Below are 14,498 nucleotides of genomic sequence, written 5' to 3'. Positions count from 1 at the left end.
AGGCTAAAGAGGTTAGGGCTCTTCAGCTGGGAGAAGAGATGACCAAGGGGACATATGACAGAGGTCTTTGAAGTCCTGAATGGAGTAGCACAAATAAACGTGAATCAATTCTTTCCTCAAGGGACAGTCCATGAAATTATGTGAGTACCCCATTTAAAACAAATAGGAGAAAATATTTTTTATCACTCATTGCATAGCAAAGCTCTGGAACTTGTTGCCAGGGGATGTGGTAAAAGCAATCAATGTAGCTGTGTTTAAAAAAAGGTTTGGACAAATTTGTGGAGGAAATATCCATAAACTGTTATTAAGTAAAAGCCACTGTTTGTTCCTGAGGTTAAGTAACATGGAATCATACTACTTTTTGGGAATCTACCAGGCACTTGTGACCTGGATTGCTCACTGTTGGAAACGGGATACTAGGTTAGATGGATCCCTGGTCTAACCCAGTAGGGCAACTCCTGTGTTCTTAATAACACTTCAGTGTCTCTTCACTTGCTTAACTGGCCAGTAAAGTTAAACTGTTTAGTAAAATCCCCTGTGTTGCTGTGTGAAATATAATCTGACAGAGGATTCAGCAGGATATCTCAGAGCAAGGAAGGCTGAAGTACTTGCCAAGCTCTCAAAAGATCCTGTTGGGTGCATAGCTTTTTTTCTGGGTGAAGTCTGAATCAATAAATCAGTTTTAGTCTACATTTATTACATGTTTTGCCAGAACACCAAGTTAGCCTTTAAAGGTCATTTCATTAATAAATAAGAGTCAGCATGAAGGTGGTCTCATGCAAATGTTATTTTATCTAGACATTGATTAAGTTGTGTAATAGTACAAGAAGAGTAATCAAGCATTTTTTTCCAAGCACAAATTATAAACATAGCTTTCATTAACTAGTGTTTTCACATATGCAGGTATAGCAAAAAAGTCGAGGGTGACAAAGTGACTTCCAAGCCAGGTGGTAAAGGCTTCCGCGTTAAGCTGGCGGTAACTGGGCAGCCCTCAGCGCTAAAAAAACAACTAATTTTTTCAGTTCTGCAGATGGCACATGTTGGGGGCAGGCACTACCACCAGGGTGGAAGTCCAAAGGTAGTGCTGGATTGGTGCACAGCAAAGTACAGCCGCTTTGTAAAAGGGACCCTTAATCCAGTCAATGTCCTTTGGACCATCCTTGGAGAAATACAGCACTGACTAGACCCCTGATTCCCAAACCTGGTCCTGGAGGCCCCCTAGCCAGTCAGGTTTGCAGGATACTTACAATGGAAAATCATGAGATAGATTTGCATGCAGTGGAGGAGGTGCATGCAAATCTCTCGCATGAATATTCATTGTGGGTATCCTGAAAACCTGACTGTCTGGGTTGCCTCCAGGACCAGGTTTGGGAACCACTGAACTAGACAATTAATCATTATTCCCATATACCCAAAGAGTTTTGTTAGAAATTATCAGAAGAAAAGTATCTATTTTCTTTCAGCACAGTTTTATTTATTTATGTTATTTTTTATTTGCTGCACTTGTATCCCACATTTTCCCACCTATTTGCAGGCTCAATGTGGCTTACAAAATATTACAACACCATATACACATTATAGGATAAGAATTTCAGAATATAGGTACAGATGGGTAAATAGAATATCATAGCAATCATATTAACGGAGTAATAATTTTACAATTGTTACAAATAAAAGTGCATAAGTAAATCATATTGGATTGGAAGTGGATTGAAAGATCAACATAACATAGTGATATCAGGACAAGATATAATATTCAGTCATGAGGATGTAATTAAGATGAACAGATAGGAGGGTTCCTTAATAGTTGTAATTGGAATAATTAGGGAGTCAAATCGTTATGGGGAATCTTTATTGTACGCCTTTATGAATAAGTTTTTAATAATTTTCGGAAGGTTGTCAGGTCATGTGTTGTTTTTATGGCGGTCGGTAATTCATTCCATAGTTGTGTGCAGGTGTATGAGAAACTGGATGTATGTACAGACTTGTATTTAAGTCCTTTGCAATTGGGATAATGAAGGTTTAAGCAGGTGCGTGATGAACTTTTGTTGTTTCTCTCTGGTAAGTCAATTAGGTCTGACATGTAGGATGGAGCATCTCCATAAATGATCTTATGAACCAAGGTACATACCTTGAATGCAATAAGATATTTCAGTGGGAGCCAATGCAGTCTTTCTCTGAGGGGTCTGGCACTTTCATATTTCGCCTTGCCGAATATCAATCTGGCTGCGGTGTACTGGGCTGTCTGGAGTTTCTTGATATTTTGTACCTTGCATCCCGCGTATAAGGAATTATACGTATTGCTGCCTCAACTTAGGAACCTCAATGTCGTACTCGGCACCAATTCTAGAATGGCATCTTGACACCAAGATTCTGTTACAGAATATTCGCATAAAGTCAGCACTGGAGTGCCCATATATAGGTGCCCACTTATGCCATGGTTAATGGCAAGAGTAAGCTGGCGTGCCTAGGTGCACCAAGTGATGCATGAAATTTTTGGTATACTAAAAACCAGTGGTTCCCAAACCTGATCCTGGAGGCACCCCAGCCAGTCAGGTTTTTAGGATGTCTACAATGAATATTCATGAGAGAGATTTACATGCAGTGCCTCCACTGCATGCAAATCTCTCTGATGAATATTCATTGTGGCTATCCTGAAAACCTGACTGGCTGGGGTGCCTCCAGGATCAGGTTTGGGAACCACTGCTATAAACTATGCTCGTATTTGGGAGATACGCCCATGCCCCACCCACATATGAGGCCTCCGTTGCAGTTAAGCACTATGAGACCCTTTTGCAAAGTAGCGGCAAGCCCACCGTGGATTTTACCACGTTGCAATCCAGAACTACCACTGGCCCAACGTGAGTGCCGGTGGTAATTCCACCCCCAGTGCATGCCATTTCTGGCGCTAGTAGAAATCAGTGGCATAGCCACAGGTGGGTCTGAATGGGCCAGGGCCCACCTAATTAGGGCTCAGGCCCACCCAACAGTAGCACACATTTAGCGGTAGCTGGTGGGGATCCCAAGCTCCACCAGCTGAAGACTTCCACCTGATGGAAATGAAAATACTACTCTCCATGATACCAGCACTTGCACATACTTAGTTTTCAGCGCATGCGTCCTGTAGACTGCCAAGGTGTAAAGAAGCATTTTCCTGCCAGCTGAGATTTATTTTTGGTGGTGGTTAGGGGGGGGGGGGGGGGGAGAGAACACTTGGTGCCAAGCCACATCTTGCTTAGGCCCACCCAAAATCTGTTTTCTGGCTACGCCCCCGGCAGAAATATTTGAAAACTATTTCTGCAGGAGGTCAGCTGGTGGTAATCTGCAGTCCTGTGATGAGTTCAGTCTCAGGCCAGAGCAAGTTCCAAGCTCAGTGCACAGGCTCCATTTCATCTGAACTGAGATTTGCTTTCCAGCCCATAGAATCACTCCTTGGTCAAACGCAATGGATGTGTGTGTGGAGACTTGAGGGAGGCATATTTATAGCATATGAATTATCATTTGACTATAAAAATGATAATTTTTTTAGTCTGTTCCTCATAAATTTTGCCTGATTCCAGATTCACTGAAATTGGCATCTCCTTCTTAAGAATCACAGCATTAGACAAGCTTCCCTGTACTTGTACAATATATATATTAAAAAACAAAAACCAAGATCATAAAATACAAGGATATTAACAGATGTTTTTATTCCCTGTACATTCTTTCCTTCTCCCCCTCAACCCATCTTCCCCAACTCTCTTCTCCCAGTACACACATTCTCCAATTCCATTTCAACCAGTTTCCATCCCATCTGTTCTTTTCACCAGCCAACCCCACCCCCCCCCCCCCCCCCCACCATTCTGTCACTACTGCGTATCTCCTCCAGCTTAGCTCTCCCTTAGTTTGTAAATCTCTCTCTAACCTTCACTGTAGGCTTACTGGGACCACTACTTCTGGAAGGGCTGTTTTGTTTTCTTTTGGCACCTGGTCCAATCTGTGCCAGGGATAGCAAGAGGAAACCACCCACTCATTCAGTGCCCGAACTCTTGCACGGTCTTCACAATCTCACAAGAATAGCAGGGGAGTTGACAGGCAACAGTGGCTCAAACTCACTGACAGCTTGCAGTTTCAGTGGAAAATGAAATGACTTTTTAGGAAGCAACACCAAGCATCAGTTTCTAGAGAAAGTAGGGAGAATGTGTATCGGGGGACGAAAGAATCAGTTGAGGCCACCACTGTGCCCTACAACACTGTACTAAGTATTTCCTCCAAATGGAGAAAGCTCTTTGTGTACCACTTGCCCTCTTGATTGCCAGGCTGAAGCAGCTGTCAGTGCTTCTGGAAATATTGTGTGCAGGACTGGGGGAAGGGGAAGGAGAGAAATGAAAGGGCAGAAAGAGAGAAGATGCTGGACATCTGGAATGAGGGAGATGCTGGATAACTGGGGGGGGGGGGGGGGAATAAAGAGGAGAGATGTGATATTGTGTGTGTATGGGGAGAAGATAGATGGTGAAGAGCTCAGGGTGGGGTGGCGGGGGTTAGGGAAGTGGAGATGCTGGACACATGGGTCAAAGGGAGTAGAGAAGGGGGAGATGCTACAAAGTGGGCGCTGGGGCGCATGGATGATGGTTCAGCTAGGGCATCAAATACCTTTGGGCTGCATAGGAGCCAGCTATGTGGGTGCATGAACACCCCCAGTATTGAGAAAAATCCTTGTTCGTGTCCAGGGAGGGGTTATCTCCACTGGGCTTAGCATCCCCAATAATTTAGAAAAGTTGGCTCCGATGGCTGCATCCACCCTTCATGACCCACCTTGAACAAAAACAATTGCACCGCAAAATACTTTTCTTATTATTGAAAATAACTGGAATTGCCGATAACTCGACTGCTCAGAGTTTCGGACACTTTCGGCTCCTGCGGATCGCTGCATTAAATGAACACCCCGGGCTTTCCCTAGACTTGCCGGCAGGGGTCACCCTTCACCCAGCGTTGCGGTCAGGAGCGCGAGGAGCCGCCCTTCTTTCTGACGCGCTGGGCGGCGCGGTGACGTAGCGTGTACGTCGCTGGAAGGGGGCGGGGAGTCAGGTTCCGCACCGCAGCAGTACTTTCGGTCGGCATACGAGCGCGAAGTGGGCCCTCTGGTTTTTGTCACGTTTTGCCGCCCCCTCATGTACCGCTCGCTCTACGCCTTCCGCTCCCCGGAGCCGCACTCGCTGCAGTTCGGCGCCGGCGAGAGCTTCCTGATCCTGGAGCGCAGTAACCGGCACTGGTGGCTGGCGAGCCGCTGTAGCAGCGGAGAAACGGGCTACGTGCCGGCCTCGTACATCGAGAGGATCCAGGTGAGAAGAAGGCGCGAGCTGACCCTCCCCTCCCCGCGCGGGGCGCTGGGCTCGCGGGCTCTACCCCACTGGCGCGTGCTGCGGGCTTCAGTCTGTCGCGTGCAGGAGGAACTCGTGGTCTTGTTTTTCTTTGGAAAAGGAAATCAGAGCCACGAATCCCTCATGCGGGGCAAATCTGGAGCCAGCTGTTGCCCTGTGCGCTCTAGTGGCAGCAAGAGGAGGCTGTTGCCATACCAACACAGCAAGCCGCAGAGCATACTGCAGTGTCAGTACTGCATCTGCATCCCCAAGACAGCAGTATTAACACTGCCACCAGCCGAGCGTAGGCGATGTTGAACGAGCGTTTTGTGTTTGTTTTGCGTTGTGCACAGTGCATAAAATAAAACTAAAGGAAGTAAAAAAGTTTATTATAATAAGTTGGTATATGAAAATGCATCCATGTAGAAAGCATCTTTTTCAAGTAGTAACAGGTTTAAAAGATATAAGAAAAGTGCATCTAATAAGTACAACGTAAGCCTGATGAATTGCAACCCACAGCTTGTCAGTTGTGTGTGTGTGTGTGTGTGTGGGTGGGGGGGGGGACTATTTTAAACACAAAATACAATATAGAGAACATTTGCAGTTAGTTCTTATAGCTGGGGGACAGGGCCTGGGGGAATTTTCAATGTATCTAGTGGCCAACCATAAGTAAGTTTTATCAGTAAACTTTCAGGATCACATTGTTAAATAGATAAGTGTCCAGCGAGACTTATGAAAGAAACTCCTTTGTTTGGCAAAGTTTAAAATCGTGCAGCGGCGATCCGCCCCTGGTGGCAGCCGACATAGGATCGCCACTGCCACACGCTAAAAACACTAGTGCTCCTTAGTAAACAGGGCCTAAAGATAGGACAGCAAAGCAGTTGGCCTAAGTTTTTGCACTGAGTTAACTAGACATCGGTCTGAATATAGGCTGAACATTATTAAAAATTAAATTAATTTTTTTTTCTTAATTTTTATGGATTTTGCCTGGTTCTTGAAGCCTGGATTGGCCACTGTCGGAGACAGGATGCTGGGCTTGATGGATCCTTGGTCTTTTCCCAGTATGGCAGTGCTTATGCTCTTATGTGGATTGGATGAAAACTTCCTTTTCTGTTGGAAGGTTTCCTGCCCTTATGAGAGATATTCTTACTCCTTTAATTAAAATCGAAAGGAGTCTGCAGGAGTTTATCAAATATAGGCCAGTTGCATCAATCCCACTTATCTGTAAACTGATGGAAGGCCTGGCTGCCATCCAGTTGACAGAATATCTGGCTAAATTTGACATGTGCATACAGCATAGCCTGGATTTCAGGGCAATTTTAGTATGGAAACAGTAGTAGGTACTTTAATAGCAGACATTAGACTTTTGTTGGCAAAAGGTAGGCAGGCACTAAGTCTCCAATTTGACCTATCCACTGGTAGACCATGAAATACCATTATATATTCTAGTTTCTGTAAGAATAACAGGCAATGTTCTCGATGGTTTGATGGATTTCTTAGAAACAGGGCCTATAGAGTTAAGACGAATGGACAGTTTTCTGAAAAATGGCAAACTGCATGCAGGTTGCCGCAAGGCTCTCCTCTGTCCCCCATTATGTATAATTTTCTAATGTTTTCGCTGAGTGAAAAGTTAGAAGCTGAGGGATATGGTCTTTATATATGCCGACACCATCTCTGTTTTTAATATCTATATTCTCCAATATTGATGAAGCTAAGGTTCAGATCAGTTTCTGTATTTCTCTGATTGAAGAGTAGATGTTTATTAAGTGATTAAAATTAAATAAACATAAAACAAACTTTTTGTTAGTAGGAGCCAGAGGGTATTTAGATCAGACTAGGTTCATTGAAATTGGTAATTTTGTAAATTTTGAATCTAGTTTAAAAATACTAGGAATAATTTTTGATTGTAATCTTACTTTTGAACTACGAGTAGATTCATTTGTGAAAAAATGCTTTTGAACGTTATGGAAGCTTAGAAGAATTCGGAAGTACATACAGAATTAAAAGTTTAAGCTGGTAGTTCAGGCACTCGTGTTATCGAAGCTGGATTATTGCATATTTGGGCTGCTCAAGATTGATTCAAAAGAATTTACAAACGATCCAGAACATGACCATTCGTTTAGTTTATTCTCTTACCAAAATTTGACAGGGTGCCAGTATTGATTATATAGAATCTCACTTGCTTACCATAGAGGCTAGAATTGTATTCGAAATGACTTGTTTAATATTTAAAGATCATTCACAGGATGGCTTCTCTTTATATGAATGATTTGATTCACACCGCAGGTCAAACGTTAAAACAATCTTCTAGAAATTGACTAAGGCTGATCTTTTCAAGTTCAAGGGGTACGAAATTATCAAAAATCTTTGTTTCTTCTTTTTCATATTTGGTGGCAAAGACATATAATTCATTACCTACAAAAATAACTTCTGAATCAAATTATCTTCTTTTTAAGAAGGCATTAAAAGCAGTCTTATTCATGAATTACAAATTATAGTCTTTTAGTTTGTTGACTTGATAAATCTGTAATAGATAATTTTGTTGTAACTCCAAGGTAACTGACATTGTCTCTGATTGTAATCCACATTGAACTCACTGTGGGTATATGCGGAATACGAGAGATGTTTTATTATTATTGAGTTCCCCAGAAGAGTGAGCAGCTAATGAATGTATATGTTTAATTATTTATTTGGATTATCTCACAACTTTAAATAATGATGCATTCAAGAGCAAGCAGCGTGCTCCTTAATTCTGTATTGCCTCAGGTGCATTAGACTATAGGCCAGCTTGAACAGGAACCTGTACCTCTATAGATAACTTCAGCTTAGATTTGGGGAAAAGGCAAGTGAAGCAGCGATTGCTAAGGGACAGCGAGGGAAACGTTTATGATAACCTGAAACATCAAGTGTATGCAATACTTATTACAGAATCTTTAAAGATAAGCAGCTTTTGGACTCTGTGTGTTGACTTTGGGTTAGTCTGTGTCACGTTTCAGGATGAGTGAGTCCTTGGACCTGTAGGAGTATTTACCTGCGATCTCACCTTTGCTGGTCTGGGGCCTGTACAAGCCGGAACCATTCTGTAACTGTCAGAAACCAGCATTTCTACAAAGGAAAATTACTGCTGGGCATACTAAGATGACTTCATCCAAGGACATATTATTTGTTGCAAACTAGCCCAGTTATCTCCTGGGAAGAATGGAGAGAGACACAGATGACTCCAGGAGTATGGGATCCGGCAGAGAGGTTTGCATGCCATCAGATAATAGTTTCTTTGCTATAACAAAGGTCTCTCTTTGTGACCATCAATCTGGCTGAACATTATTACACCGTCTGTGATTGGTCCACAGATATCATCTGACCCTTGGATGCCAATGTTGGACTGAAGAAGGCGAACAGAAGGAAGAAAACCAGAAGACTTGTTGGAGGTTAGAAGTCTCTGAGAGAGAGAGAGCAAGAGACTGATTTCCTACACCAGTGAACTGGATACCTTGTAACAAAAGGGCCTCCCTAAAGACTGTGCCATCTGTATCTAGAATACTGAACTTGGACTTTATTCCTGGACTGACAGACTCGCTGGGGCTTCAGCTTGAGTCTAAGAGGAGGAATCCACTTCTTTACCATTGGAAGTGTGCCATAAGACGGCAAGGTGAGATAACTGGATATACTACCTATGGTCAGAGGGATAGCTATGGTTTTATCTGTGATTGGTTTTATTTCAGGATTTATGGTCAGTGAATAATTAGCTGCTAAGTGTGTATTTTGCATAAGACATGTGGTGTAAGTTCTCATAATAATCATTAGGATATTAGTATTGTGATTGGTTGTGTAATCACTCATTTAGATAGTCCGTTTGGGTAATCATATATTTTTGTATATATATTTTGGTGATAATCTATTTTTGGTACAAGCTATTTTTGTAATCTGCTTTGCAATTTGCCACATATATATAACTATTATTTTTCTATTCATAATAAATAATATGTATTCCATCTGTGACATTGTTTCTTTCATTGCTACAGCTAGCTAGCCATAGGGCTAATTAGGTACGGTCATCCCTGTGCAAATGAGTTCAGAATAATTGCATTTGTGGTAATTATCAGATATAACACTTACCTATATATATATATATATATTAGGAATTTATCCTTCTAATATACCCCATACAAACCCATTAATTCCAGTTTTTTCTGAGCCATCATTACATTGAACAGTATTGGCGATCCCTGTGGTACCCTGCACTCAGAGATCCAGGAGGCTGATGTTTGGTTGGACATATTTACAATGTAGGATCTGGTCTTTGGGAAGCCATTGAACCAAGTTGTCACTGCACCGCTGATTCCTATGTTGTCGAGCAGTGTCATTAGTGTGGTGTGGTCTACTAGGTCGAATGCACTTGACATGTCTGATTGAATATTGAACGACACAGCTTCTTGGTCAATAGATTTAAATATTTCCCATATTGTGGTTATTGTGAAAGCCAAAATGGTTTGGTGGGAGCTGGAGAACTGGAGTTGAGGGCTAGTGTCATGGGTAGAATCCCTAATGACTGCGTGTTTAGACAAGGGATTTTCCTCACTGATTATTTGGGAAGGGTTTTTACAACATATTGCACGTCATTACTTGGATCCCTAATTCTTGATTAGATAGAATAAAATCTGCATGTTTTTGTGTCTGTGTGTTCTGTATATAATGTAATATAAATTACTCTGCCGTACTGTGCCCTGTTTACCCTTTGTATTTAAACCTTGAAGCTTCTGACTCCAAACCAACATCAGCGCCGCTGAACTTAAGGAATGTCTCTCAAAGCTGAACTAGTAGGGAACCCAAGCAAAAGAAAGTCTTCTAAAGGCTGGAAGATTGTTTATACCTGTGCTAAAATACTGCCAGTACATATTTTACTGAATATCAATTTCTCTTGAGGTGAAAACAGATTCACTGACTTGATGTAGATATTTACCATGTGTAATATTTACCTTGAGGGGTGAAACGTTTTATTAAACCTTGGCACTTCTCCATGTGACCAGAATGATCAAAACCAGGTCACATGAGCAGGCATTCAGGTTATTGTTATTGACTGTTTTTAGGGAACATGGTCAATAATGTATGTGTTTTATACCTCTTGCTTGGCAATTCAGTTTGGATAGTAAATGCAAGAAGGTTTTATAGTCTACGGGCTTGATTTATACATTTTTTCCCCATAGGCATGAAATGCAGCAGAGCCGTTAAGAAATAAATTACTGAAGAAAATTAAAACCTATGACTGACTGCTGTAGTTGTAAGAGGGAGCAGAGAGACTTTGTTGTTTGATTTTAAGGAGGTATATTGGGGTGGAGGAAGTTGGAGGGAAGGATTTTGTAGTTTTATGATTTAGGGAAGGATTGGTTTGGGTTGGTTGATTTAATGGTGTTTTATTTTGATAATTATTTGCTTATTTTGTGTGGATGTACTCCATTTTGTCCTCTCAGTTAGATAGAAGAATATAAATATGGAAATTAAGGGGCCCTTCTAATGTGCTGTATGTTTTGCATGTATGGCATTTTACTGCAAAAAGTAACATGTGGTAAAGGGAGAGGGCATGCCCAGCATCTGTCCTGCATATAGTGCACAGGGCAGCAGGTTACCGCAGAGGCAATGTTGCACTGTTACATGCAGCGCAGATAATGCGGTGCAGCCCTGGCATAAATAAATAATGCTGATGACAGATGCTGCGGCAGCACTCTCCCCAAATACTTTCCCCCTCCTATACTTCTGTTGAGCACCCCCTGCCCCAGCAACATCCATCTTCCCACCCTGGGTGCGTTGTGGATGTTTCTCGGAGATAGGCCCATGTTTACATCCCTCTCGCACTTTTTTGCTAAGCCATTTTGGCATGTATGTTATAGAATAGCACCCAGCTCTTATGTGCGTATTTGCCAATTAGTGGTACAAGTCACACACGTGTTTTTCTATAATTTATGTGCACAATTGGCATTTATCTTTAGGTGCCGATGTATAGAATCACCCTTTAAGTTTGGAGCTGAGGCAATGTGGATATCCTGACGGTCCAGTTAGCTGCGGGTTCCTGAGGATAGGTTAGAGAACAGTGGTTCTATAGTTTGAAAATATGAGGCTTCCTTTACGTATATTCCTATTATTCCAGGACGAGTAAGATAGTCGTGTCCATTGACCAGCAGGTGGAGATAAAGAATACAGAGTTGAGCTTTAGCCTATATACCGAGACTCCTAGCTCAGCTCCTCAGTATTTTCTATCTCAAGCAGGTGGATAGACATGGCTTTGTTTCTTGTCTTGAGGCCTTGTCCCAGGGTCTGGCTGGGAGTCGTTTGCTTGGAGGATTCCAGAAGGCCTGTGTGCGGGTGTCAAACCTGGTGGTGGTGGGTCCCTGTCACTCTGCTGCTTGGTTGAAGTTTTCTCTAGCTGCACTTTTCTGCCCAAGGAGCCTGTTTAGCAGGGATATAAAGAAAAAAAGAAAGAATAAGCCTGAAAACACTGTTAGGAGAGGCGGTCAGCTGCTGGGACCTGTGATTGTGAGGCTGTGAGTTCTGCTCTCTGGTGGGGCTGGACTTGAGAACGCATAGGGCAAACCAGCGGGTAAGTCATCTTTCCCTTCCAGACTGAGATCTGCACTTCGTCGGCAGGGAGCATCAACGGACGTGCATAACGAGGGTGTTAGCGGCTCAGGGGCCTAACACTGCTTGTTTCGTCGGGTGGGAGCCCCAATGTCAGCGCTGGCAGAAGGGGTGAAGCGCTGCTCAAGGTGAGCCGCTACACAGAGTGCAGGCCGGAGGCTGCTCATGCTATAGAAGTGAAGGTGGGGAAATCAGCGATGGTGAAGGCGGCTCTGTGGGAGGAGGGGGCCTTGCATCAGCTGCTGCTTCTCCCAGGCGCCAGCAGCGTGTGTCATCTCAGGGAGATGTGGTTGCGGACATTTTTGCGGGAGCGGCATCCTTTATGGGGAGGCGAGAGCGAGATGCACCCCATAGGCAGCGAGTTTTGGGGGGGCCTCCAGGAGCAGGACAGACACATGGGATGCAATTTTCTTAGAAGTTTGTCTTGCTGCTCCTTCAGGCTTATCTTTTGAAGCAATGTGGTGGTCAGGATCTTGAGGAGGTGATGTGCAGGGGCCTGTAGCTCCAAAGTTCTGCCTGCGTGATTCGTCTGGGGACCAGGAGGACTCCTGGTCTCATAGCTCACTGGATTCGGAGGTGGCCTCTCAGTTTTCGGGGGGGGGGGGGGGGGGCGCTTCCCTGAGAGAGCCCTTGGAGGAGGGTGGAGCTTCCCCCGGGGGAAGGGGAGGGGGACAACCCGTGGGTCCTCCTGATTGTTTCACAGAAATGAGTTGGGCACCCTCATTTCTGAGTTGCTGGTGGCGCTCTCTGTTGAGGAGCCGGTGCTGGCTGACGGGCAATCTTCGGCGGTCATTTGTTGCCTTCGGGCTTTTCCCAAGGCCTTTCCAATGCATCTGGATATTCAGGACCTTATCTTGGTGGAATGGTGTGTTCCTAGAGTGCAAAAAAAACAAGTCCAGGGGTTCAAACCCAGGTCTCCCATTTGGCATGTCACAATACTGCCACTGGGCCAATTAGTTCGCCCAGTTATTTCTGTCCATAGGAGTGTGGCCACTGTAGAATTGTACCTTATCAACGCCAGGTTTTCTTCTAGAATATTGCAGGTGAATCCAACATCCAGCCCCCCCCCCCCCAAAAAATTGTTTAATAATCTAAAACCAGTGAAGCTGTATATGGAACAGTTATCCTCCTAGTTGTTGCAGGACAGTATTTGGCCACCTTCAGTTTGCCAGCACTGACCTGTTTGGTTTTGGGGAATTATCTGCGTGTCACCAACCTGGCTACTATGTGGGCAGTCGCCTATCTCCGTGCCGTTTACAATACGACAGCCTCCCAGCTCTGTTCCTGTCACCTTCATAGAGTATTTTGCAGTTAAAAAAAAAAAAGCATGGCAAGTAATTGCTACTGGTAATAACTTCCATAGCAATTAGCAATGACATGTATTGAATTAGCAACACATATGTGATATTGCAGAGTACAGAACAATTGCAAACTGTAATTAATTTAATTTGGCATTTATAACCCGCTTTACCGACAAGTTCTAAGTGATTTACATTTAACAGTATGTTATCAAAACATTAACTAGCATTAATTAGTAATAATTTACAGTGGAACTGTTCAATATACACTAAACAAAATTATATTACATCTTATTAACTAGCTAGACATGGTAGAGCATAATTGTTTATGTAAGATCATATTTAATATGAAACTTGATAGTCTTTGGAACTCATAGTCTATAACGTAGACCCTTCACCATTTTTTTCAGGACGTTTAGGTTCCGTGTGAGCGTTCTGCTAGATTTAGCAGGTAGTTTCATGTTTCATCTTTCATGTCTTCTGTAGATGTGGGGCTAGTTTTCCTGAGGTTGAAAAGTGTTTCTGGAATAACCAAGTTTTAACTGAGCGTCTGAAATGCAGATAGTCTGTTAACAATCTTAAGTCTTGTGGCAGTAAATTCCACAGTTCCACTCCTTTGCCTGTAATTGTCATGTTGTGAGTTTTTTCTTTCTTTGGCATTCTTATGAAGTTGGTATAACCGGTTTGATTTCCTTTAAGGATCTTAGGGTTCTTTTGGGTTGATGTAGTTGGACGAGGTGCCGAATGTAGGATGGTGTGAGGCCATTGAGACTTTTAAAGATCATTATGAGTAGCTTGGATTTTATTCTTGCTTTTAATGGGGTAGCCAGTGTAGTTTGATGAGAAATGGTGTAGCATGATCAGATCAGCGACCTTCTCCTATCAATTTAGCAGCTGCATTTTCTACTATTTGCAGACATTTCAGTGATTTGTCTGATAGTCCTAAATAGACTATATTGCAGAAGGCAAGTCCTGTAAGAACCATAGCCTGTACAGTAATGCAGAAATGGGTTTGGCCAAGTAGATGATTCATGTGCCGGAGAAGTTTTAATTTGAAGAAGCTTTTACATATCACATTGTTTAGTTGTGAGGACATATTGAGGTGTGAGTCTATCCGTACTGCCAAAAGTTTGGTTTTGTTCTTCAGTGGGATTGTTGTTCCTGCCAGTTCAGGGGTGTGTGTCTGATTGTCTAGCTGTCTTGTTTCTCACCCATAGTGTGTTGGTTTTAT

At 43.0% G+C, this 14,498-nt stretch overlaps 1 protein-coding gene across 2 annotated transcripts in view; it reads left to right on the top strand.

Moving 5' to 3' along the window:
• Positions 1 to 5,063: 5,063 nt before the first annotated feature.
• NCKIPSD (NCK interacting protein with SH3 domain) overlaps positions 5,064 to 14,498 on the top strand; it is a 128,264-nt gene continuing 118,829 nt past the window's right edge. Inside the window, exon 1 of one of the 2 annotated variants that reach the window (XM_030206405.1) lies at positions 5,064 to 5,321. In XM_030206405.1, the coding sequence (XP_030062265.1) occupies positions 5,151 to 5,321 (171 nt within the window). In that variant the 5' untranslated portion in view covers positions 5,064 to 5,150. Of the gene's footprint in view, positions 5,322 to 8,905; positions 8,989 to 14,498 lie in introns of those variants that run through there. The other variant, XM_030206406.1, reaches the window with a different exon arrangement.

This window comes from Microcaecilia unicolor, chromosome 6 (assembly GCF_901765095.1).
Source record: "Microcaecilia unicolor chromosome 6, aMicUni1.1, whole genome shotgun sequence".
NCBI classification, from domain to species: domain Eukaryota; kingdom Metazoa; phylum Chordata; class Amphibia; order Gymnophiona; family Siphonopidae; genus Microcaecilia; species Microcaecilia unicolor.
This window is presented reverse-complemented; position numbering and strand designations above follow the sequence as displayed.